The sequence below is a fragment of the Trichoderma breve genome, chromosome 5 (genome assembly GCF_028502605.1).
Source record: "Trichoderma breve strain T069 chromosome 5, whole genome shotgun sequence".
In the NCBI taxonomy this organism is placed as follows: Eukaryota; Fungi; Ascomycota; class Sordariomycetes; order Hypocreales; family Hypocreaceae; genus Trichoderma; species Trichoderma breve.
The window spans coordinates 499,908-526,366 of NC_079236.1; the positions used below are offsets into that span (position 1 = coordinate 499,908).

Sequence of the window (26,459 nt, forward strand, 5' to 3'; positions counted from 1 at the left end):
TACTGCTGTATGCACGCCGTACGTAAAATCTCTCTGGTATGAAAACATTTGAAATCATTCTGTATTTCATTGCATAAATTTCCGCACCATTTATTGCAACGTAATATCAAGGAATACTCTCACACATGTGAACGGTGACTTGGTTCATAGCCTCATAGCCACTGGCGGCTTGTAGGCACTCTGTCCAACTGAAACATCTTCTCATCTATGATGCCTAACTACCTATGCCCTTCGCCAGCCATAGCTACCTATCGAAATCTCCGAGACATTCTTATGACCAGTCGCATTTTCTGATCAGACTTTTCTTGTATATCACCCGGTGCGCTTATATTGGCATAAAATAGAACGCGAGCCCCTATGTAAGCGATGATATTATAACAATGGTGGTGGCAAAAACTACGCTGATTGACATATATAGTCTTCTACACTTTAATTCTCCCTTACATGGCACATTGTATCTTCAATACGAAGCATTGGCCTCCCTGATTGGGGACTGCGAATCTGTGCCCAGGTAGAGGTGTCTCCCTTTTTATGTTGGTGGAATCCTCCAAGGCATCCCTTGCATATATGCATTTAATTTGGGATGCGTCTCAAGCCACTCCTTTGACGTGGAGATTACCCACTGGCCGGAAGGAAGACATGTAAAAAGGACGCAGATGAAACACCAGATACATTCCACACAAACACACTCGCACGTGTTACTTAAAACATACTCGCGTATTCCCGAACCAATGTTGACTTTGGAATTGATCACGGCATCTCACTCTGAAGCCTGTGGGTTGTTCTGCTATCAACATCTGTTAACATGAGAAGATGATGGTAACAGATGTCATTTTCTCTCTCTATTGAACAGCTGGTGACAAGGAGATATATTACCTACATGTAGTGCTAGCGAGAGGCGCCTAATGAACTGTTGGGATTGACGAGATGAACAGATGTCAATCTCTTTAGTCCCAACGTGTAAATTGGCGTTGTCTGATATATCCACTTTATGTTTCTCATGACAGCTGACATTCGTGTCTTGGTTCTTGTGGCTGCGCTTTAGTTAGGAGAGAATATCATCCCTCCGTGGGCACCAACGATACTCCGCAGGTAGCTTGAATCTGTCTCATATCGTCTCTATTTCCATCAGAAAATGGATAGCCCACTTCTCTTCGAACTTCTTTTCACACTACAGCTGTCGTGTAATTGAACCTATCATCGCAAGCTACCCAACGCCAATACTCAACGTGTATCCATGCAGATTGGGTAGGGTAAAGTCCCCTACGGCCATAGCCAATACGACATTATGGCTCTAGAAAACCTTGATATGCGACAGCGTCTGGAAAGGGAGCTTTTGAAAGATGAAGCTCTCAACCAAGCCAAAATTCTGAACTTGACTTCCCAAAACGATGAACCCCAGTGGGCCGTGGCCATCTCTTTAAGTAAATCGAGCGGAAAAGACCAGGCAGATGCCTCGAGCATCATAAAAAGAGCCCGTAAAGCCCTTCGGAAACTGAAAGATCAAAATAAGGACGAAAAATTCCCAATTCCCAAGAGATGGACTATTCTCGACGAGCTTCCAACGACCCCACAGGGGCAGGTGGATGAGAGAGTCCTCTATCGCCTGCTGACTGCTTGGGATGTGACCGAATCCAATCTCTCGCCAAAAGAAAAGAGGGTACATATAGCTGCTCAAGCAGCTCGCGCAGATAATAACCGAATTCCTCACGATGAAATACCTACGAAAGAAACAGAGCTAGTGTTACGAGAATTCTGGGGCAGAGTGCTCAATCTTGAACCTCAGGATATAGGTATCAAGGACAATTTTCTGGTCCTTGGCGGGGATTCAATCAACGCCATAGAGCTTGTTGCATTAGCCGAACAATATGGCATCGGATTAACAGTCACCGCAATAGTTGGCAATCCTGAACTCCAAAAGATGGCCGCCATGGCAGCTATAGATGAGGAAAATAGCGACGCGTATATTGCCGAACCTCTGAGTTTGCTACCAAAGATGGAGATCGATGCAACCATAAAAGAAGTTCGGTCTAGATGCCGACTGACAGATGGCGATATCATCCAGGATGTCTTTCCCTGCACAGCCCTTCAGGCTGGTATCATGGCATTATCAGAGAAGCAGCCTGGCTTGTACATGACGAGGCAGATTTACGAATTGCCAAGCCATGTTGACATCCCGCGATTCAAGGCGGCATGGGAAGAGACAGTGGACCGCTATGACAATCTTCGTACCCGAGTGCTGCCCGTTAATGGCCAGACAATCCAAGCAGTGATTCAAAGTGATACTGCTTGGGAAGATACCGCTGGGGAAACGATCGAGTCGTTCGTAGCGAAATCTAAGGGCATGATAATGACCTATGGAACGCGCTTGTGTCGGTATGGATTAGTGACGGATGTAGATGGCAAGTCATACTTTGTCTGGATCATTCACCACGCTGTATTTGATGGATTGACTGCGCGCCTCATCTTCGACAGCTTGTATCAGATATACAATGGCCAAGCACAAGGCATCTTACGACCGTATTCGAGCTTCATCAAATACATCATGTCAATTGATCAGGATGCCGCGAAAGGTTTCTGGAAGACTCAGCTTCAAGACGCCCGCCGGGCCAACTTTCCTCGTAACTTGGGCACAAGATCCGACATGTCAAGCCGTGTAATGACAAGGGAGATTTCACTTCCCTGCACAGCCGAATTATCTGTCACAAAGGCGACAATATTGAGGGCTGCTTGGGCTATAATCTTGGCCCGATATTGCGATACAGATGATGTATGCTTTGGGACGACTGTTTCTGGAAGACAGGCTGCCGTCCATGGAATCAACCAGATGCCCGGATTTGTGATTGCTACAGTCCCCGTTCGGATTCGCCTCCAGCCTGGCGAGACTATCGCTGCCTTCTTGCAAAGTGTCCAGGCTCAAGCGTCTGAAATGGTTCCCTTTGAGCAATATGGGCTACAGAATATCGCAAAAATCAGCGAAGACGCGAGAGACGCCTGCGATTTCTCCAACTTATTCGTGATTCAACCAGCAAAGTCTCTGACCTCCATGGCAGATTCTGGATCCAAAGACGTGATATTGCTGCGTGGCAGTGCTGCGGAGAAGAAACTATCCGACTCATCTACACAGAATTACTTCAACTATCCGCTCGTCCTTGAAGCTCTCCTTGATGACGGTCGCGTTGACCTCCAAATCACGTACGACTCGAATTCAATTAGTGGCGACGCACTCGAAGCATTGTTCCATCACTACGAACATGTTGTTCAGCAGCTTTTTCAAGCGTCGGGTCAGTCGCTCAGCACAATAGAAGTTGCTGGAAAATGGGATTTGGAGTGCGCAATGAGGTTCAATCCAGAGACGCCAGAGAATGTAGACCTTTGCATCCATCAGATGTTTGAGAACCAGGCATTAAGACGGCCAACTGACCTCGCGATATGCGCTTGGGATAAGTCGTTTACGTATAGTGAGCTCAGCAGGGCATCAAATAGGCTGGCCCATCATCTTGTGAACAAGCTCTCCATACAGAAGGAAGATTTGGTTCACGTATGTTTCGAAAAGTCAGCCTGGTTTATCGTTGCCGTACTAGCTATCAACAAGGCCGGCGCGGCCTGGGTCCCTCTAGATCCATCTCATCCAGAAAAGCGGCTGAAAGAAGTCGTCTCACAGACCAGGGCAAAAGTTGCGTTGGCTTCGCCGACATACTCATCGCTATGTGCTGGTCTTGTTGACTCTGTTGTCGAGGTGTGTTCGGCTTTGGATGAGAAACTCGTACACTATGAATGTAGCGCACGAGGACCGAAAGTCAGCGTATCTCCGCGGAACGCTGCATATGTATTGTTTACATCTGGAAGCACAGGAGTCCCCAAGGGCCTGGTAATGGAACATGGCTCTGTTTGCACAAGCCAAGTGGCGATTGCCAAGCGACTTGGCATGACGCCTCGCGTCAGGATGTTGCAGTTTTCTGCGTATGTATTCGATGTCTCCGTGGGAGAAATTGTACAGCCGCTCATCACCGGTGCCTGTTGTTGTGTGCCCTCGGAAGCTTCGCGCATGAACAATCTTGCCCAATTCATTCGCGACAAGCGTGTCAACTGGGCTTACTTTACGCCCTCTTTCGCGAGGACCATCAACCCCAAAGAGGTTCCGGACCTTAAACTCATGTTATTTATAGGAGAAGCCGTACAACGCGACGTCTTTGATATGTGGGTTGGGAAAACAAGGCTTATAAACGCCTGGGGACCTGCAGAGACGTGCGTATTCAGCAGTATTCAGGAGTGTTATTCGACAGATGAGTCCAATCTAAATATTGGGCGACCAGTTGGTGCGTTTTGTTGGATTGTTGATTCTACAGATCCTCGGCGACTGGCACCGATTGGAACTGTGGGCGAAATCGTGGTTCAAGGCCCGACTGTGTTGCGAGAATATCTTTATAATCCGGACAAGACAAATGAAGCAATTGTCACTACAGTACCTGAGTGGGCACCTCACCGCGAGTCACGAGACTGGAACAGATTTTATAAAACGGGAGACTTGGCCTATTATAATCCTGATGGCACTATGGAGTTTCTTAGCCGCAAGGACACTCAAGTCAAGATCCGGGGTCTTCGCATCGAACTTGGTGATATTGAGCATCAAATTCAAAATTCTATGAAAAGTGGATGCCAGACGGTCGTGGATGTCTTCAAGGCCGAGACAGGTTCTCTGTTGGTGGCCTATATCTGCTATACAAAAGAAAGAAGGGCGACTAGCAAGGTCAACGTCGAGAATGATGATATTTTCTTGCCATTCACGGACGAAATACGATCACAAGTCACAGAAATTATTGGCGAACTCAGCATTTTACTCCCACCCTATATGATACCCAAAGTGTTTATTCCGTGCCATTTCATGCCAGTTGTATCGTCGGCAAAGCTTGACAGGAATAAGCTGCGAGACACTACACAGAGATTGAGCCGACATGAGTTGGCACAATATTCCCTGGCCTCTAGTAACACTAGGAAACCTGAGACAGCCGCTGAGATTCGTATGCAGCAGCTATGGGCAGGAGAATTGAAGATTGCGGCAGAGTCTATAGGACGAGACGACAGCTTCCTACACCTGGGTGGCGATTCTCTGGTGGCCATTCAGCTTGTAACTTCGGCCCGGAAGGCAGGCCTATCACTCACTGTCAAAGACATCTTCGACGATCCCCGACTATGGGCTGTATCACTGAAGGCCATTGAAATTGATGCCAGCGCTGCAGCGCTGCATGAGATTCTCCCATTTAGTCTCTTGAACGGCCGAATTAATACCAACAATGCTATCGAGACATTGAGGAAATTGTGTAATTTGTCAGAAGAATTCGCTGTTGAAGATGTATTCCCGTGTACATCACTCCAAGAAGGTCTCTTGGCAATGTCAACTACTCGGTCGGGTTCGTACATTGCCAAACAGCTGTACCGACTACCATCGGACGTAAACATTGCCAAATTTCAAGCCTCATGGGAGGAAACTGTCAGAGTCTGCTCCAATCTGCGAACAAGAATCGTCTTGGTTGACGATAGCTGCGTCCAGGTCGTGGTAAAAGACGACGTGGCATGGGATTCAGCTGAGGGGACAAGTCTCGATGCTTATACACAAGCTTCCCAGAATCTGGCAATGGGTTATGGATCACGTCTTTGCTGCTATGCAATCATTCAAGAGAATGAAAATGTCAACTACTTTGCTCTCAATGCTCATCATTGCGTATTTGATGGATGGAGTCTGCCACTCATCTTCAATACACTCTCCGCAATATATCATGGCAAGACCGTACCAAAACTCACACCTTATGCCCATTTTGTCAACTATGCAATGAGCTTGGATAGAGATGCAGCTGGAAATTACTGGCGTTCCCAGCTCCAAGGCGCCCAGCCAGCTTCATTCCCCTCTACTGAAGAGGCACAGTCGCAGCGCAAAGTGACCCGTGTGAGAACTCATAGCATCCAATTTCCCCAACCTGTTAACCGATCGGTTACCAAGGCATCAATCCTGCGTGCTGCCTGGGCAATTGTGCTCTCCAGATACAGTGACACGAATGACATCTGCTTTGGTACCGTAGCCTCGGGCCGCAATGCCAATATGCATGGCTTAGAATCGGTTCCTGGATTAGTTGTGGCGACGGTACCCGTCCGAGTTCGGCTTGATGGCCAGCAGTCAATTAAATCATTCCTTCAGAATGTTCACAATCAAGCCTTCGAAATGATTCCGTTTGAGCAATATGGCCTGCAGAATATTTCGAAGCTGAGCAAGGAAGCTCAGCAGGCATGTGATTTTACCAGCCTTTTAGTAGTGCAGCCGGCGCCCATACATGATGCTGCTGACTCTCTATTAACATCGGTCAATTCTAAAGGCGACCTTTATGAGAAAATGCTACATAACTACCTCAGCTACCCACTAGCACTGCAGTGTTATTTGGGAGAAGATCAAGTGGCACTGGAGTTTATATACGACGAGAATGTGCTCTCTGATTGGAGGGTCCAAGCGTTGTCAATACACTTTGACAATGTTGTGCGACAACTATGCGAGCAAGAAGACAGTAGCCTCGGTTCTATTACGATAGCTGGCTCTTGGGATCTCAAGCATGCCACAGAATTGAATCCCCCAATAACTGTTGTTGAAAGCTGTGTTCCTGACCTGATATCCCAACAAGTTATGAAGAGGCCGGAGCATGAAGCTATTTTCTCGACCGAAAGATCTTTTACATATGCAGAACTCAACCGGCTATCCAGCCTTCTGGCTTCCCACCTCTCAGATTTAGGAGTAGGACCAGATGTCATTGTCCCGTTCTGTATGGAAAAGTCCGCTTGGGGAGTTGTTGCTATGCTCTCTATCATGCAAACAGGCGGAGCATATCTTCCACTAGACCCCTCACATCCGATAAATCGAAGACGGATGATTGTGGAAGAAGTTGGTGCTAGTATAATTATAGTGTCGCCTTTAACGTCTTCAACATGCGATCAGCTGGCCAAACACATTGTTGTTCTATCAGCTTCGCTGATGGAGAGACTCTCTATATCTCTTCAACCTGCTTCCAAGAAAACAAAGAAGTGTTCTCCTAGCAATGCTGCTTATGTATTATTTACTTCGGGCTCAACGGGAAAACCAAAAGGCACAGTCATCGATCATTCTGCCGCTTGTACTAATATTTTGGACTTTGGGAGGATTACGGGATGGAATGAGTCTTCGAGATGTCTCCAATTTTCGTCTTACACATTTGATGTTAGCGTGGCAGAAATCTTTCCCACACTTGCATTTGGTGGCACCATATGTGTACCATCCGAAACGGAGCGCCTACAGAACATTCACGACTTTATGCAAAGAGCAAATGTCAACATTGCTACTCTCACACCATCATTTACTCAAATACTGGATCCAAATGAGATCCCTCAATTAGACATTCTGGTCCTCGCCGGCGAGCCATCTACTCGAGATTTGTTGGATACCTGGTGTAAACGAGTTAAGCTCATCAACGGATATGGCCCAACAGAGACAACTATGGCTTGTGCTACACACGAGTTCAATATAGATGACAATCCCACAAACATTGGCCGACCTTTTAATAGCGCCTGTTGGATTGTTGAGCCGCATGATTATCATAAGCTTGCGCCTATTGGTTGCGTTGGCGAGTTGGTCGTCCAAGGACATACCCTGAGCCGTGGCTACATAAATGAGCCTGAAAAGACGCAGGCGGTATTTCTCTCAGAACTTCAGTTTGTTGCGTCTGGACCGAGTCATTTTTATTTGACTGGAGATTTAGTGAAATACAATTCTAGGGGAGAAATGGAGTATCTCGGCCGGAAGGATAAGCAGGTCAAGATTCGTGGTCAGCGTGTGGAGCTTGGAGAAATCGAAGCCAGCATCAAGCGCATTAGACCGGAAGTTGCTCAAGTAGGCGCCGAGGTTCTGAGGCGAGAAACTGGAGATTTGTTGGCTGCATTTATATCCTTCAAAGAAGAATATAACAGCCCGCCAACAGATAAATTTGTTCCATTGGATCAGAAAATGCGTCGGCGTCTTATTGCGCTAGTTGGTCAATTAAATGAAGAACTGCCAAGCTACATGGTGCCCACGCTGACTATACCTCTTCGTGAGTTACCATTTAATGCAGCGATGAAGCTGGATAGAGGCAAATTACAGGCTTCAGTAAGGGACTTTACAATGGAGGAGCTCATGGCATATTCTTTGTCTGAGAGAGATAGAATCGCTCCAACGACAGAGATGGAACTTAAACTACAAGCTCTATGGGCTCGCGTGCTAAAGATGGAGACTGAAAGGATTAGGAAGAACGATCACTTCTTCCAAACTGGTGGTGATTCTCTTTCGGCAATTCGACTTTCTTCTCTAGCAAACCAACACGGAATCAAGCTATCCGTAGCAACAATATTTTCTGATCCTAAGCTATCAGCAATGGCCGCTGCTGTGAGCGTGGGAGACGTCGAGAAAGACCTTCAGCTGGCACCATTCAGCCTACTTCCCTTCGAAGTGACAGATTCAATTACAAAAACAATTCGAGAAAAGTGCAGCTTATCAGAAAGTCACATCATTCAAGACATATATCCCTGCACAGCCTTTCAGGAAGGCCTTATGGCTTTAGCCACAATCCGACCTGGCTCTTATATTGCGAAGAATATCTACAAAATCCCTGCTCACATCCATGTAGTCGTGTTCAAAAAGGCCTGGGAACGGACGGTCGAGTTGTGTGATAATCTCCGAACACGAATTGTGTCAGTTGATGGAGCTTGTCTTCAAGTGGTGTTGGATCGTGATGTCTCATGGGATACGGCTTCGTCATTGGACATCCAGTCTTGTATATCAGATTCACAGCATATCAGAATGGATTATGGATCACGACTTTCGCGCTATTGTATTCTGAAAGATGACAGCGGCGAAAAATATTTCTTCTGGACAATTCATCATGCCATTTTTGACGGATGGAGTCTTGGTGTTATGATCAAAACATTAACCGCGTTGCTGAGAAATCACGCCTTGCCAAGTCTCTATCCTTTCCGGAACTTCATCAAATACTCACTGGATCTGGACACTCAGGCGGCGAATGACTACTGGATGAATCAATTACAAGATGCAAAGCGGGCTTCATTTCCTTCTCCACCGACACGGCGACAACCCTGCCCTGAACCGAAGAGGACCAGCATCTTCGTTAGTAACGTTAAATTTTCTACTTCTATGCGTGGCTCCATCACGAAAGCTACGATTATGAGAACTGCCTGGGCCATAATTCTTGCTAAATACTGCGACAGCAACGATGTGTGCTTCGCAACAACGGTAGCTGGGCGGAATGCACCTGTAGCCGGGTTAGAGTCCATGTCAGGACCGACGATTGCAACGGTCCCTGTGCGCACCCGTCTCGATAATAATGAGAAATTGGCAGAGTTCCTCGATAGAGTTCAGATTCAAGCCTCTGAAATGGTCGCCTATGAGCAGTTTGGATTCCAGAATATTACCAAACTAAGCCCGCAGATTAAAGAAGCGTGCGACTTTTCTAGTTTAATAGTGGTACAACCTGCCGAAACGAAGGAATCCGATCCAGTCCTCGTATCACTGAACTCGGACGAAAAACTTGCGGAAGAAGTTGTACAAAACTATTTCACTTACCCTCTGATTCTTCACTGCTTCCTTGGAGAAGGAACAGTGAAACTAGCATTCATTTATGAGACCAGTGTGCTTGCAGTATCCCAAATTAGAGCCCTCTCGTTTCAATTTGACAATGTTATTCAGCAGCTGACTGCTTCTGCCGGTTTACGCGTTGGAGATGTTAATATTGCTGGAAATTTCGACTTAGAATACGCCATAGCAGCAAACGGTCAACCTCCTGATGTCATTGAAGAATGTGTTCATTCACTTATAGAAAGGGTGGCCATAAGACATCCGGACTTGCCCGCCGTATCTGCCTGGGACGCAAATCTCACCTACAAGGAGCTTGATACCATGGCTAATAGACTGTCGAACTATCTCATCTCTGTATTTGGCCTCAAATTAGGAGAGATAGTACATGTTTGTTTTGGGAAGTCAGCATGGTATGTGGTCGCCACTCTAGCGATTAGCAAAGCTGGCGCAACATGGTCACCTCTTGATCCCTCTCATCCACATGATCGACATACACAAATTGTCAGCCAAACTGGAGCATCACTTGCCTTGGCTTCTCCCGAAAATATATCAAAATGTGTTAATTTGGTCGAAAATACTCTTGAAGTGACAGAGAAGCTGAATGCCCAATTGATCAACGATGGTTGCTATGAAAACAGACCTCAAGTAAAAGTGGCAGCACAACATGCTGCCTACATCCTCTTCACTTCAGGTAGCACTGGCATTCCGAAAGGCGTTGTTATTGAACATGGTACTCTGTGTAGTGCTCAAACAGCCGCCAGTAAACGACTCGGATTTGGTCCAGGCGTGAGAATGCTACAGTTTGCGTCGTTTGTCTTTGATGCATCAGTCGCAGAAATCATTACCCCGCTGATATCTGGTGCTTGTGTATGCATTCCGTCGTGGGAGACTCGGATAAATACATGTGCCCTAACTAGTTATATAAAAGAAGAAGAAGTGACTTGGGCTTTGTTGACTCCCTCATTTGCCCGCACATTACATCCGGACGATGTACCCAGTCTCAAGCTGCTTATCTTAGGAGGTGAAGCGGTGGGACGAGATGTGTTCGATCTGTGGTTTGGTAAACTTCGATTATTCAACGCTTGGGGACCTACGGAGACTTGCGTGTATGGAGCCATCCACGAGTGGCAGTCTAGCGAAGAATCGCAGCTGACTATTGGGCGACCGCTTGGTGGGTTTTGCTGGATTGTCGAGCCAAACAACTCTCAGAGGCTGGCTGCTATAGGGACTGTGGGCGAGGTTGTTATTCAAGGTCCAAATCTGTTTCGCGAATATTTAGCAGATGCGACGAAAACCGCTGTAGCAACCATACAAGTTCCGGATTGGGCACCATACCGCGATTCAAAACACTGGAGTCGCTTCTACAAGACCGGAGATTTGGCCATGTATAACCCGGATGGAACAATCCATTACGTTGGCCGTAAAGATATGCAAGTAAAAATTCGTGGCCTTCGTGTTGAGTTGGGAGAAATAGAGCATCATATTCATACTGGATTGGACGGGGTTTGTCAAGTTGCTGTTGATGTCCTGAAAACAGATGTTTCTTCTACTCTGGTTGCATTTCTCTGTTTCAATGACGATACAATCCCCGCTGGTATAGCTGTTCCGAAAGATCTTATCTGCTCACTCACAGGTGGCTTGAAGAGCTCGTTTCACAGTCTTCGTGAGCGCCTTAGCTCTGCTCTACCGACGTATATGATACCGACCTTGTTTATCCCTTGCAAGGCTATACCACTAGCTACATCGGCAAAGATGGATCGAAAGATGCTACTTGGATTAATCGCGCAACTTGATAGGCAAGATTTAAACCATTACACCCTGGATGATGACGAAGAAGGAATCAAAGAAGCTCCAGTGTCGGATATGGAACGCCGCCTACAAAAATTATGGAGTGAGATTCTCCATATTCCACAAGGATCCATTTATCGGGATACCAGTTTCCTTGGGATTGGCGGTGACTCTGTTGCCGCTATTCGACTTGTTTCTTACGCTCACCATCAAGGCATCTTGTTCACTGTCAGCGATGTGTTTGAGGATCCTCGCTTACTCGCCGTAGCGGCTAAGGCGCGTTTGCTGACGGAGGGTATTGAAGATACTTCTGTCCAACCTTTTAGCTTGCTAGGACGAGAGTACGAAGATATTGCAACGAGTAACTCGACCAAGATTCTTCTTGGACTATCCGGTGAAAACGAGATTGAGGACGCATATCCATGCTCTAGACTTCAGGAAGGACTAATGGCTTTAGCAGTCAAACAACCGGGTTCGTATATCGCGAAATTCATCTATCGTCTTTCTAATGATACGGATGTTCCTAGATTCAGAGATGCGTGGGAACGTACCGTTGGGATTGCCACAAATCTGAGAACGCGGATCATTCAGTCGGGTGGTCAATCCATCCAATTGGTTGTCAAGGAAGATGTCTCTTGGGATGTTATTCGCAGTCAATCACTGGAAGATTACATGCATGAACTTCAAAGCGTTCAAATGAACTATGGCTCCCGCCTTCGCCGTGATGCGATTCTTAAAGACGATGCTCATAGGAAGACATACTTCATTCTAACTCTCCATCACGCTGTTTTCGATGGTTGGTCTATAAGATATATCTTCAATATGCTACAAAAGCTGTACTACGGTACCAATGACATTAGCATTCAGCCATATTCTAGGTTCATCCGGTATATCTTGGGATTGAACAATGAAGCCACCGTTCAGTATTGGACGGCACAGCTTCAGGGAGCTAAGCCAGCTTCATTCCCAAAGAAGAATGTTTTGGATTCGGCTGCAGGAAATGCTGACAATACTGGTATTGTGAATAAGATGATTGGAGTCCCTGCAATAGCTACCCCCAGCATAACAATGGCCACAATATTGCGAGCTGCTTGGTCTATTGTTTTAGCTCGGTACTGCGAAACAGAAGACATTTGCTTTGGAGCCACCGTGTCAGGCAGACAAGCTCCAGTATCTGGACTGGTCGATATGCTGGGGCCTATCATCGCAACAATACCCGTGAGACTCCGAACTGATCCCGGACAGTCCGTCTCCCAATTTCTATATTATGTGCAGGGGCACGCTACTGAGATGATTCAATATGAACAGTTTGGTGTGCAGAACATTTCAAAGGTCAGCAATGATGCCAAAGAAGCCTGTGATTTCTCGAGTCTGTTCGTTGTCCAGCCAATGCAATCTCTCCTTGGAGATGGCGATGAGAGCATCATGGTCGCTACAGAAGAAGGGAAAAATGCGAACGCTTTCCACAATTACTTCAGTTACCCTCTAATCATCCAAGGACACATATACGAAAGTCAAATCGAAATTGTGCTCATTTATAATAAGCATGTCCTCTTAGAGCCACAATTGATCGCACTTGCGCACCAACTTGAACATGCGGTTCAGCAGCTTGCTACTCACACAGACATGACTCTTGGGGATATGCCAAAATCATCAAGCTGGGACGTCCAACAGGCAGCTAAATTTAACCCTGAGCTACCAGACATTGTCGATTCATGTCTACACACCCTTATCGAAAAGCAAGCTATGATTCGGCCAGACGCCTTAGCCGTTGATGCATGGGATGGCAGTTTCACATACGCAAGTTTGAATCAGTCTGCAAATCGCCTGGCGCATCATTTGACCAACAACTATGGTATCAAGACTGGTGACCTTGTGCACGTCTGCTTTGAGAAAACTGCTTGGTTTGTTATATCCATATTGGCTATCAATAAAGCTGGAGCCGCTTGGGTGCCGCTCGATCCATCTCACCCACCCCAGCGGCTTGCACAAATTGTTTCGCAAACAAAGGCAACTACTCTCTTGACATCGCCTACAAATGCATCAATTTGTAAAACACTCTTCTCGAATCTAATTGAAGTTACCGAATCACTTGATGGGGAACTAACAAAGTCGTCAAACGGTGCTGAAGCAGAATGCCCCAAGATGAACGTATCCCCTCGTGATGGAGCGTACATGCTATTCACATCCGGTAGTACAGGAACGCCTAAAGGTTTCTTGATGGAGCACGGTGCTGTTTGCACCAGTCAGACTGCCATTGCAAAAAGACTCGCGCTTACACCGGAAGTCAGGATGTTGCAGTTTGCATCATATGTGTTCGACATGTCCATTGGTGAGATTATTCTAGCATTGGTGTCCGGTGCTTGCGTATGCATATCTTCAGACCACACTAGGATGAATGGCTTGAAGGATTACATTCGAGAGATGAACATCACATGGATGTGGTCCACTCCATCCTTCATCAAAACCATCAAGCCGTGCGACATCCCGAACGTGAAGCTGATAATTTTAGCTGGGGAGGCTATTCCACGAGATGTATTGACTACTTGGTTTGGTAAAGTCCGCCTGATAAATGGCTGGGGACCTGCTGAAACCTGCGTTTGCAGCACTCTACATGAGTTCACTTCCGTTCATGAATCGTCTTTAACTATAGGCCGACCCGTCGGTGGTTTATGTTGGATTGTAGACCCCGATGACCCTTCGAAGCTCTCTCCTATAGGGACCATTGGTGAAATCATCATTCAAGGTCCGACTTTATTACGAGAGTACCTTGGCGATCATGAACAGACAACGAAGACAATTATGACCTCTCTTCCCGACTGGGCTCCGCACCGAGACTCGCAACATTGGAGTCGATCGTACAAGTCTGGCGATTTGGGCTTCTATAACCCAGACGGCACCATTGAATTTTCAGCTCGAAAAGACACGCAAGTCAAGATTCGAGGTCTTCGAGTGGAGTTGAGTGAGGTCGAACACCATTTCCAACTCGCTTTCCCACAAGCAAAGCAGGTGGCAGTCGACGTATTTCGATCTGACGGTGGAGCGAACTTGGTCGCATATTTTTGCCTGAGCAGCGAGACAAGAACTGAAGATGATGATGGTAGGGACGGTAGCAAAGATGACGGCCCATTCCTGTCTATTGACGATGAACTACAGTCTCGCTTGACGGCAGTCGTCGGTGAGCTAACGGTGGCATTGCCGCGTTATATGGTCCCAACGCTCTTCATCCCCTGCAGCTATATGCCAGTAATCATTTCCACAAAGCTCAACCGAAAGAGACTTCGACAATTAACGGCTGGGCTATGCCAACAAGATCTTGCCCTATTTTCACTGGTTGGGACTCAAAAACGCGCTCCTGAGACACCCATGGAGAGACTGCTACAAAAAGTCTGGGCGGAAATCTTAAACATTTCGATGGATTCAATCGGCCGTGATGATAGCTTTCTAGCACTTGGTGGTGACTCTATTGCGGCAATTCATTTGGCTAATACTGCTCGCGAGGATGGAATATTGTTGACGGCGAAGAACATCTTCGATGATCCCCGTTTGCTAGCCGTTGCCGCAACAGCCAAAACCCTGGAAACGGTGAAAAATGAAGCTTCTGATCTGCCGTCATTCGACCAACTCGATAAAAACACACGAAAATGGGTGACTGGAAAATCTCTGGCAGCCAAACTTCAACTATCAGGAAGCCAGTCGGTTGAGGATGCCTACCCTTGTACTAAATTACAAGAGGGCTTGATGGTCCTCAGTTTGAGACAACCAGGTTCATATATCGCAAAATATGTGTACAGGCTGTCTAAAAACTTGCATATTAACCGATTTAAATCATCCTGGGATGAAACTATTGCGTCCTGCGGAATATTGCGATCGCGTCTTGTTCTTCACGAGGGAACGTGTATTCAGGTCGTGATTAATAATGATGACCTATGGGAAGCTTCTAGCGGCAACTTGGAAGATGCAATGGAGAAAACTAAATCACTTCGAATGTCATACAACTCGCAGTTATCGAAATTTACTATCACCAAAGATGAAGGTGGAAACAATTACTTCTTGTGGACAATTCATCATGCAATTCATGACGGGTGGACAATCCCGGTCATCTTGCAAACGTTCTATCAATCTTACCATGAGCGCATGCCTTTTATTCCACAGCCATTTTCCAAGTTCATCTATCATTTGGCGCAAATAGATGATTCTGCTGCTCGCGCTTACTGGACGAAACAGCTTGCAAATGCCAAGTCGGCTGCATTTCCAGCACCGAGACCTGCCAGTAATTCTACCGGGACGACCCAAACTTGTGCATTGACTACAAAGATCAACTTTCCCACTTCAGCTAGTTCGTTAATTACAAAGGCAACAATTCTTCGCGCGGCTTGGGCAATTGTCTTGGCCAGATATTGCGATAGTGACGACGTTTGTTTTGGCGCCACTATATCGGGTCGTCAAGCATCGCTGGATGGTTTACTGGAGATAGCTGGACCAACCGTAGCCACGGTGCCAGTGAGAATCCGTATAAACCCTGAGCAACTAATATTAGACTTTTTACAAGACGTTCAATGCCAAGCAACTGATATGATACCATATGAGCAATTTGGTTTACAGAACATCTCGAGACTGAGCCCCGAAGCCAAGGCAGCCTGCGAATTCTCCAGCTTACTGTTGATTCAGCCCATGCAAGAGGCCGCTGAGGATAGCAACTCAAGTGGTGTTATGGAGGCTGTAGCCAATGGGCGCAATACACAGGAAAGCCTATTGCAAAATTACTACACATACCCACTGGTTATTCAAGGACATCTCTTTAACGACCATGTGAATCTTGTCACAATATTCGAGACTGCGGTCCTGTCCCAATCTCAGATGAGCGCTCTTGCACGTCAGTTCAACAGTGTAGTAGAGCAATTGGTCCTACAGCAAGGACAAAAGATTGATCAAGTATCTGTCGCCAGCCCGTGGGATGTACAATTCGCTCTACAGGCCAATAACGATACGCCTACTATTATTGACAGTTGTATCCACACTCTTATTTCACAGCAAGCTAGACATACACCAAATGGCCTTGCTATTCATGCTTGGGATGGTGAACTCACATACGGCCACTTAGAGCAAGCGACTGATAGACTAGCCTCGCATCTAGTCCATGAGTTCCATACTCGTATCGGAGATATCATTCATGTATGCTTTGAGAAATCTATATGGTACGTTGTGGCTATTCTTGCTGTCAACAAAGCTGGCGCGGCATGGGCTCCAATTGATCCCGCTCATCCCGTACAACGACTGCAGCAAGTTGTACAGCAGACAGGCGCTGCCTTGACGATATCTTCTGCTTCTCATGCGGCGTTAAGTACGGAATTAACTAAGGATGTGGTTGTGCTTGGCTCTGAGTTGTATCAAAAATTACAGGATAAACCTGATGGCAAAATACCAATTATTGGTGTGACTCCTGACGATGCAGCCTACATCTTGTTTACCTCAGGAAGTACCGGAACACCTAAGGGAATTGTTATGGAGCATAGAGCTCTTTGCACAAGCCAGAGACATATCAGTAAGCGACTGAACATCACCAGCGATGTGAGGATGCTTCAATTTTCGTCATTCGTTTTTGACGTTTCTGTTGGAGAGATTATGTCACCTCTTATGCATGGCGCTTGTGTGTGCATCCCCTCTGATGCTATGAGATTGAATGGCAATCTAGACGAATACGTTCGTTCCGCCAATGTAACGTGGGCGTTCTTGACTCCGTCATTCACAAGAACGTTAAAACCCGAGAATTTCGCTGGTTTAAAAGTTCTAATTCTTGTTGGCGAAGCCTTCCCACAAGAAGTACTTGAAACATGGTGCGGAAGACTTCGGCTCATCAATGCCTGGGGCCCAGCAGAAACATGTGTCTTCAGTTCTATCCATGAGTGGAAAGATTCTTCAGAGAACATTACGACTATTGGACACTCGGTTGGATCCAATGTCTGGGTAGTTGACTCTAATAACCCTCGTCAATTGGCTCCTATCGGTTGCCACGGCGAAATTGTTGTCCAGGGGCCAGCTCTACTGCGTGAATATCTTTCTGATGCCGCAAAAACATCAGCAGCAATAGTAATAGACCTCCCTGATTGGGTGCCCAATCGCACAAGCAAGGGTTGGGACCGATTTTACAAGACTGGCGACTTGGGCTACTACAGTCACAACGGCAACCTTCACTACGTCGGCCGTAAGGATACACAGGTCAAAATTCGAGGATTGCGTGTTGAATTGGGTGAAATTGAGCACCAGATACACAGCGCTCTCAACACGGCCCATCAAGTTTCTGTTGACGTCTTTAGAAATGACACCGCCACTCACCTTGTCGCCTACATGTGCTATTTGGACAGCACTAAGACACCACAGCAGATACTTGAGCATGGTGGCGAAGATTTGCTCATGACTATGACTGATGAGCTTCATGCTACTCTGAAGGGACTAGCTGATACACTGCATTTGGCCCTCCCTCGATATATGATCCCAACACTGTTTATTCCTTTGAACTACTTTCCACTTATATCATCAGCTAAGTTGGATAGGGTGAAACTCCGCCAGATGATCAGTAGCTTTTCTCATGAGCAGTGGAACCAATTTGCGCTGCTCGATAGCATACAAAAGCGCGGCCCCGAAACTTCTACGGAAGTCTGCCTGCAAACGATTTGGGCAAATATTTTGAGAATTCCTGCGGAGACAATCAGCCGCGATGATAGCTTCTTACGTATTGGCGGGGATTCAATCGGTGCTATTCAGCTTGTTTCGTTAGCCCGTGAAGCGGGCATTCACCTCGAAATAAGCCAAATCTTCGAAGATTCGCGCCTCTGCCATCTCGCGTCCAGAGCGATAAATATTGATCTAGCCACAACTGGGTTGAGTGACGAGATTCAGCCGTTCAGCCTGCTTGATCAGTCTACTAAAACTAAAGTCCTCGATACTAGTCGCCGCGAAGAGTTTGGACTCTCAGAGAATGAACTCATCCAAGATGCTTACCCTTGTACAAAACTTCAAGAAGGACTCATGGCTATCGCAGCTAGGCAACAGGGCTCATACTTTGCAAAGCATCTCTTTAAGCTGCCGCCTCATGTCAACATACCGCGATTCAAATTAGCATGGGAGCAAACCATTGCTGCTTGCAGTAATCTACGGACGAAAATAATTCTCGTGGACAATGTTCCCGTTCAAATTCAACTGCAAGAGAATCCCACATGGGCATCCGGATACGATAATCTTGAGTCGTATAAAAGCTCTTGCCAGAATGCCAAAATTGGCTACAACTCGGCCCTCTGCATTTATGTTCTATTTCAAGATGATGGCGACAACTTCTTTGCTCTCAATATCCACCATGCTATTTTTGATGGCTGGAGTTTGTCTCTAGCTTTGCAGACCTTGTCAGCGGCCTACCAAGGCGCAGATTTACCCAAACTTGAGCCTTACTCGAAATTTGTGAAATATGTCAGAGACATAGATGAGGGCTCCGCCGCGGAGTATTGGCAGAAGCAGCTACATGAAGCGAAGCCGGCAACATTTACGCAACAAACAACTACAACCAGTGGTCAGCAAGCTACCGCAATACTAAAGCAGAAAATCCACTTCCCGCGTTTGACTAATGCTACTGTTACCAAAGCCACCGTTCTCCGGGCCGCATGGGCTATTGTTCTCTCCCGTTATTGTGATTCGAATGATGTCTGCTTTGGCTCTGTTGTCTCAGGTCGCAATGCTTCAGTCTCTGGACTCGCCTCTGTAACGGGACTCGTTACAGCCACAGTTCCAATTAGGGTGAAACTTGGCCGCCAATGCACTACAAAGCAATTCCTGCAAGATATACAATCACAGGCGCTAGAGATGGTGCCTTTTGAGCAATTTGGGCTTCAAAACATCTCAAAGATTAATCAGTATACGAAAGAAGCGTGTAGCTTCTCTAGCTTGATGGTAGTTCAGCCAGCGAAGCAGATGGGATTTACAGAAATTGGCAGCAGCTCTAGTCTTTTGCACCCGGCTTCGGAAGATGACAACATCGAACAATTGATTCAAAGCTTCTTTAACTACCCTCTCATTGTTCAATGCGATCTGCTTGATGATGAAGTTGACTTGCTACTCATGTATGACACAAGCATGTTTGTTCGTGATCAACTCGCAGCACTTTCTCACCAGTTCAGCCATGTTGTGGAGCAACTCCTCAACCCTGATGAGGTACTTTTAGAAGACATATCACTATCTAGTGCTTGGGATTTCGAAAAAGCCGTCTCATATAACACGCAGAATATTGAGCTTGTCGACTCGTGTATACATGACTTGATCTCTGCTCAAGCATTACGCAATCCCCACCACGAAGCCATATTTTCCTCGGAGACATCAATGACATATGGCGAAGTAGATCATCTTTCAACACTGTTAGCCAATCATCTTCGTCTCCTTAAAGTCACGTCGGGAACGCTGGTCCCCTTTTGTTTCGAAAAGTCGATATGGGCGATTATAGCGATGCTTGGAATTCTCAAGTCCGGTGCTGCGTTCGTTCCACTTGATCCATCACATCCACGCGCTCGTCTAGAGGAAATAACTAAGGAGACAAATGCGAACGTGATAATCACTTCTCTAAGCTCTGCCTCATCTTGTCAGGATCTTGTGCCACATATTGTAGAACTGTCCCCTTCATTCATCGCCGCACTTGAAGCCACTGCCAAGCTGGAGTCCGAACACACAGCTTCGAATCAGTCGACCAGCGATGCTGCATACGTAATTTTTACGTCTGGGTCTACGGGCAAGCCAAAGGGCGTAGTTATTCAGCATTCCGCTCTTTGTACCAATATGATTGGCTTGGGTAAGGTACTTGGAACCAGTCCTTCGTCAAGAATTTTCCAATTCGCTGGCTATGTATTTGATGCCATGATTTACGAGATTTTCGTGATATTGGTTTATGGCGGAACAATTTGCGTACCTTCAGACACTGAACGACTTCAAGATGCGCCGACTTTCATTTGCAAGTCGCGATCTACTGAAGCCCTTCTTACGCCGTCTTTAGCTCGAACGATAGTCCCATCCCAAGTACCCACGCTTAAGATGCTGATTGTTGGCGGTGAGCCCGTGTCCAAAGACTTGATCGAAATGTGGCACGGTAAAGTTCGTCTTATCAATGCTTATGGTCCAACCGAGGGCTGCGTCATAGCAACAATGCACGATGTTCGATCAAGCAACGACTCACATAGAATTATTGGGCAAGGATTTAATTCTGCTTGTTGGATTGTCGACTCAGACGACCGCCGTAGGTTGACTCCTATTGGATGCGTTGGCGAGCTTGTGATTCAAGGCCATGCGCTATCATGTGGTTACCTTAACGACTTGGAGAAAACTCGCAAAGCTTTCAGCGACCAACTGGATTGTCTACGCTTGACGCAAAAGTGCGAGCCTCGGAGGTTCTATTTTACAGGAGATTTGGTCAGATATGCCCCAGATGGACTTATTGAATACGTTGGGCGGAAGGATTTACAAGTGAAGCTTCGCGGTCATCGAATTGAACTTGGTGAGATCGAGTATCAATTCAAATGCTCCCTCACTACCGTTGAACACGTCGTTGTGGACGTTCTTCATCACAAATCAGGCATGTCTCTCGTCGCTTTTATTAGCTTTGCAGGAGCAGCTTCCGACGGCAGCCTCCTTCCACCCATTGATGATTCAATGCGTTCATCGTTGGAGTCTATACGAGCCTATGTAAAGGCTCGCGTTCCACCTTACATGATGCCTAGTCTTATCTTGCCGATCAGTCACATGCCTTTCGTAACTTCCATGAAGATGGATCGCAGGAAACTACTTGATTTGGCTGCTAGCTTGTCAATGGAACAAATGGCAGGCTATTCTCCCATCAAGCAAGAACGTGCCGAACCAATAACGGAAATGGAGAAAAAGCTGCTAGACTTATCAGCAAAAGTCTTAAAAATTGATCCTTGTGAAATCAGCCGGCATGACAAGTTCTTGGAGATTGGCGGCGATTCAATTACGGCAATTCAGCTAGTAAACCTTGCTGGAGGAGCCGGCATAAGTTTAACTGTGGCTGATATCTTTAAGGATTCTCAAATATCGGCTTTGTCTTCGTTGGCGAGCAGCCAGCAGCTAAACGTAGTCACTCATCTTGAACCCTTCACCCTCTTGCCACCTACCAAGCAAGACAGCTTGCTGCACGAAGTATCTAGGCTCTGTGACCTAGACAACAAAGAGCTTATAGAGGACGCATATCCATGCACACAACTTCAGCAAGGTCTCATGGCGTTATCAATCAAGCAGCCAGGCTCGTATCTTGCGAAGAATCTCTACAAGCTCCCAAAGCATATCGATGTGAGTCGATTTAAATCAGCGTGGGAGCGCACAATGGAAATTTGCAGCAACTTGCGAACGCGAATCGTTCTTGTGGATGGAGCGGCTATCCAGGTCATCCTACGAAATTGCCACGACTGGGAATTTTCCGATGGTGTTGATTTATCTACATATTCGCAAAAAGTGTCCGCAATACGAGTGAGCTATGGCTCTAAATTGGTTCGATACACATTACTACAAGGCGGTGAAGATAATTATTTCGGTCTCATTATGCATCACAGCGTATTCGATGGCTGGTCAATGGGTTGTATCATGGGCACGTTGGATTCCATCTATCGAGAAAATGAGCCACCATCTTTGGCTCAGTATGCTCGCTTTGTCAAATATACTATGGAACTCGATCGCGATGCCGCTCGGAAATATTGGCTGGAGCAGCTTCATGATGCCAAATGCGCTTCCTTCCCTTCAAATACGATTACGACCTCTTCTGCCAACCCGGTTACTGGCTACGTCAGCAAAGAAGTGGATTTTAGCAATTATCCCAAGACCTCGATTACTAAAGCATCGATTATTAGAGCTGCATGGGCTATTGTCCTCGCCCGCTATTGCGACGCAAACGATGTGTGCTTCGGGGCCACTGTTTCAGGCCGGAATGCAGCTCTCGTTGGCGCTAACTCAATGCCTGGAGTTATGCTTGCCACAGTTCCAGTTCGTGTTCGGCTTGACAAAGACCAGACAATATCTGATTATCTTGGCAATATTCAGCATCAAAGCAGTGAGATGGTTGTACACGAACAATTTGGTCTGCCTAATATCTCTTCGCTCGGTGCCAATGCCAAAGATGCTTGCAACTTTTCCTCTTTACTTGTCATCCAGCCTGCTGGATTTTTCACAGGCGGAAGTCAAAACTCGGATACCATTCTGATAGATGAGACTTCCGAACAGGAATTAGAAGATAGGATTCAGAACTTTATCAACTATTCCCTTGTGGTACAAGGCCTACTATACGACAATAAAGTTGAGATTGTTCTTATGTATAACATGGAATGCATGGCTAAATCTCAAGCTGTGGCCGTTTCTGAACAGTTGGACCACGTAATTCAGCAGCTGCTCTCCAATACTAAACAAACGTTAAGAAGCATATCTGTCGCAGGCTGTTGGGACCGTCAGCAAGCAATCAGGTGGAATACGGCATGTCTTGAACCTGCGAACGAATGCCTCCATGATCTTGTCTCGAAACAAGCCCAGCGGCGACCAGGGCACGAAGCAATTTATTTTACCGGTGGAAGCATTTCTTATGCCGAGCTCGATCTTCTTTCTTCACAACTCGCGATTTTCCTACAAGAAAAAGGCGTCAAGTCAGAGTCGCTCGTGCCGATATGTTTCGAAAAATTACCATGGACCATTGTCGCCATGCTTGCTATACTCAAAGCCGGCGGTGCTTTTGTCCCATTAGACCCAGGCCACCCTGTTGCTTGTCGCCAAGCATTGCTTAATGAGATCGGAGCTCAAATCATGATTGCGTCTTCCTCTACTGCAACCGAGTGTGCGCAGATGACCAAGACTGTTATTGAACTCTCACCTACTCTGATATCATGTCTATCTGGCATTAAGAAGACTAAAATCGTAAATACAGCTACACCATCAAGCGCAGCTTATATGCTCTTCACATCGGGTTCCACTGGCAAACCGAAAGGCGTTATTGTCGAACATCAGGGCATTTGCACGTCTCTGTTGGGTGAACACAAAGCATTCAACACTAATGAGAACTCACGCTGGTTGCAATTCGCGAATTACGTATTCGATGCTTGTATTACCGAAATATTTGCTGCATTAACGGCCGGAGGCACTGTATGCGTGCCTACCGAGGCAGAACGAATGCATCAAACCTCAAAGTTCATAACGGATGCGCAAGTGAATATCACTCTACTAACACCCACGGTCGTCAAAAATCTAGCTCCTGAATCAGTGCCTTCACTCAAGACTCTTATACTTGGTGGTGAAGCTGCATCAAAAGATATCATCGAGACATGGTATGGACACCTGGATCTGCGCAACGCCTACGGCCCTGCAGAAGCTTGCATTGCTTCCTCCGCTCATATTTATACATCTGCCACGAAATCTGCCACAGCTATCGGGCGTGGATTCGCTCATCATTGCTGGATTGTAGATCCTAAAGATCACCAGCAACTTGCACCCATTGGCTGTATTGGAGAGCTTTTGGTGCAGGGTCCTGCCTTGGCACGAGGATATTTCCAAGATGAAAGCAAAACGAAGAGCTCGTTTGTCGAAGATGTCAGCTGGTTGCCGATGGAAAAAAAAAAATTCCGACGATTTTACAAAACCGGAGATTTAGTTCGATACGGCGATGATGGTATCATGGAATACCTTGGGAGAAAGGACACACAGATCAAAATTCGAGGACAACGGTTAGAAGTGGGAGAGATTGAATATCAGATGAAGGAGTTGGAAACAACATTCGAACATGTTGCGGTGGATGTCATCCATGAAAAGCATCTCGCAGCATTTGTGAGTTTCAGAAATGGAGAAAATATGGACAGCACAACAGAAAATGTCCAATTCTTGAGCAAAGATGATGCTATGGGAGAAATGTTATCTCAGTTGTGGGCTAACATGAACCTCATTTTACCTCAGCACATGATACCATCATACATCATACTAGTGGCGCATATGCCTCACAATAGTGCTGGCAAACTTGATCGAAGACTAGTTCAGCAGACAGTATCTCGTATGTCTACAGATGAGCTGGCTCAATACTTGTCTGGTCAGCGGAAGATCTTCCGCGAGTGTTCTAATGAGACTGAGTTTTGGATTCGGTCACAATGGGCGCATGTGTTAAATCTACCTGCAGAATCGATCAGTGTGGACGATAATTTCTACCATCTAGGTGGTGATTCCATTCGTATCGTCACCCTTGCCAAAGCCATTCTTAACGAATATGAAGTTACTTTAGGCCTTTCTATTCTAAACAGCAAGCACACAACAGTGAGCAGCATGGCCAAGTTTGTCCACAGTGCCCGCGAAAATACTACCGAGGGCAGACCAATCGTGGATCTCATGGAAAAGATACAGTCAATTCTCAAAGGAATCTCGGCTACCACATTGAACAATTTGGCTAAACACCCGATTATGAAGCCATCTCAGAATTCGATCGTCTTTCTTACAGGCTCCACAGGATTCTTGGGGACGGAACTTCTCCGACACCTGTTGCGCAATAGCTCAATCAAATCCGTCATAGCACTTGTTCGATGCAATTCACCACAGCATGGGCTAGAGCGAATCAGAGCAACAGCCCAGGCAGCTCGATGGTGGAATAAGCACGACGCGACGAAGATCGAGGTTTGGGTCGGCGACCTAAGTAAACATCAGCTAGGACTTAACGCATCTCAATGGGAGCGACTTTCGGGAATATCTAGGCACCACGGCAATATCGACGCCATTGTCCACAACGGTGCCGTGGTCAACTGGAATGCGGATTACGATAAGCTTGTGGCGCCAAATGTCAGCTCGACTATTGATCTGCTAAATGCTGCTGCTTCATCCCCGATTCATCCCCGGTTCGTCTTTGTTTCCGGGGGGCTGAAAACAGACCCGGATGAGAATCCGGAGGCAGTGGCTAAAAGGCTCGGTGGGCTGAACGGATATGTCCAAACCAAGTTTGTGTGCGAAGGCGTCATCCAAGATTTTGTGAAAGGCTTGCCGAAAGAGCAAAACAGACTATCCATAGTCAAGCCCGGTCGTATCATCGGTTCAGAAAGCAACGGAGTCGCCAATGTTGATGATCTGATTTGGCGTGTTGTTTCAGGAGCTGCCGCAATCCATGCTTACCCGGTAGAGCCCTCGGAAAATTGGATGTACGTTGCGGATGTTGACAGCGTTGCTTCCACGGTTCTGAGTCAAGCCTTTCGTGAGAATGCCATTGACTCTTTTGTCCATGTGACAGGCGGTATACCAACACCAGTGTTCTGGGAAATGGTTAATGATGAGCTGAAAGTAAAGTGTAAACCCGTATCATGGGCCGAATGGAAAGAGTTAGCACACGCTTCCATGGCTGCGGTTGGAGACGAGCACCCTCTTTGGCCAGTTCAACACTTTCTGGGTGCTCTCGGTGCTCCAAGATCAGCGAAAGAACTGGCTACTGAGTCTTTGGAACACAAGCAATGGCACAAAGCAGTCAAGAAGAATGTGCGATATTTGATGGAGATTGGGTTTATTGCATCGTCTGCCGGGGAGTTAGGAAAAGTGAAGGACGGTGCCATTAAGCGGTTGCATTAGGTAGAGATAGATGCATTATGTCTCTTACGCAGCATATGCCATCTCAGAATTTTTCATGTCATTATTCTTTCTTTTTTTGTCAAAGTTATTGTACTTGTTTTTTTCTCTCTCTCTTGTTGTTGAGCTTTACAATAGTCTACAGCCTTACAACTTCGTGTTTCTGAGTCCTGGAGCTTTATCTATCACATTAGTTCAAGTGCTTACGTGATCCGCTACAACAGGCGCTGCAACGCCTGAAACATCTTCCGTAGTATAGTGGTCAGTATGCAAGCTTGTCACGCTTGAGACCCGGGTTCAATTCCCGGCGGGAGAGATCCGCCAGACCTCCAAGAGGTCGCCCTTCTTTTTTTGTTTTCTTTTTCTTTTTTTCAAATGTACTTTTGGTACCCTTTTTAGGGTTAATTGTTTAAATTGC

General features: G+C 46.5%; 1 protein-coding gene across 1 annotated transcript; it reads left to right on the forward strand.

Moving 5' to 3' along the window:
• Positions 1-1,288: 1,288 nt before the first annotated feature.
• Positions 1,289-26,044, forward strand: T069G_07867 (condensation domain-containing protein; the record flags this gene model as incomplete). Its single annotated transcript, XM_056175077.1, has 4 exons — positions 1,289-7,926; positions 7,984-18,995; positions 19,068-20,516; positions 20,562-26,044. The coding sequence occupies 4 exons, from the start codon at positions 1,289-1,291 to the stop codon at positions 26,042-26,044; spliced, it is 24,582 nt and encodes an 8,193-aa protein (XP_056026026.1).
• Between the last annotated feature and the right edge of the window lie 415 nt (positions 26,045-26,459).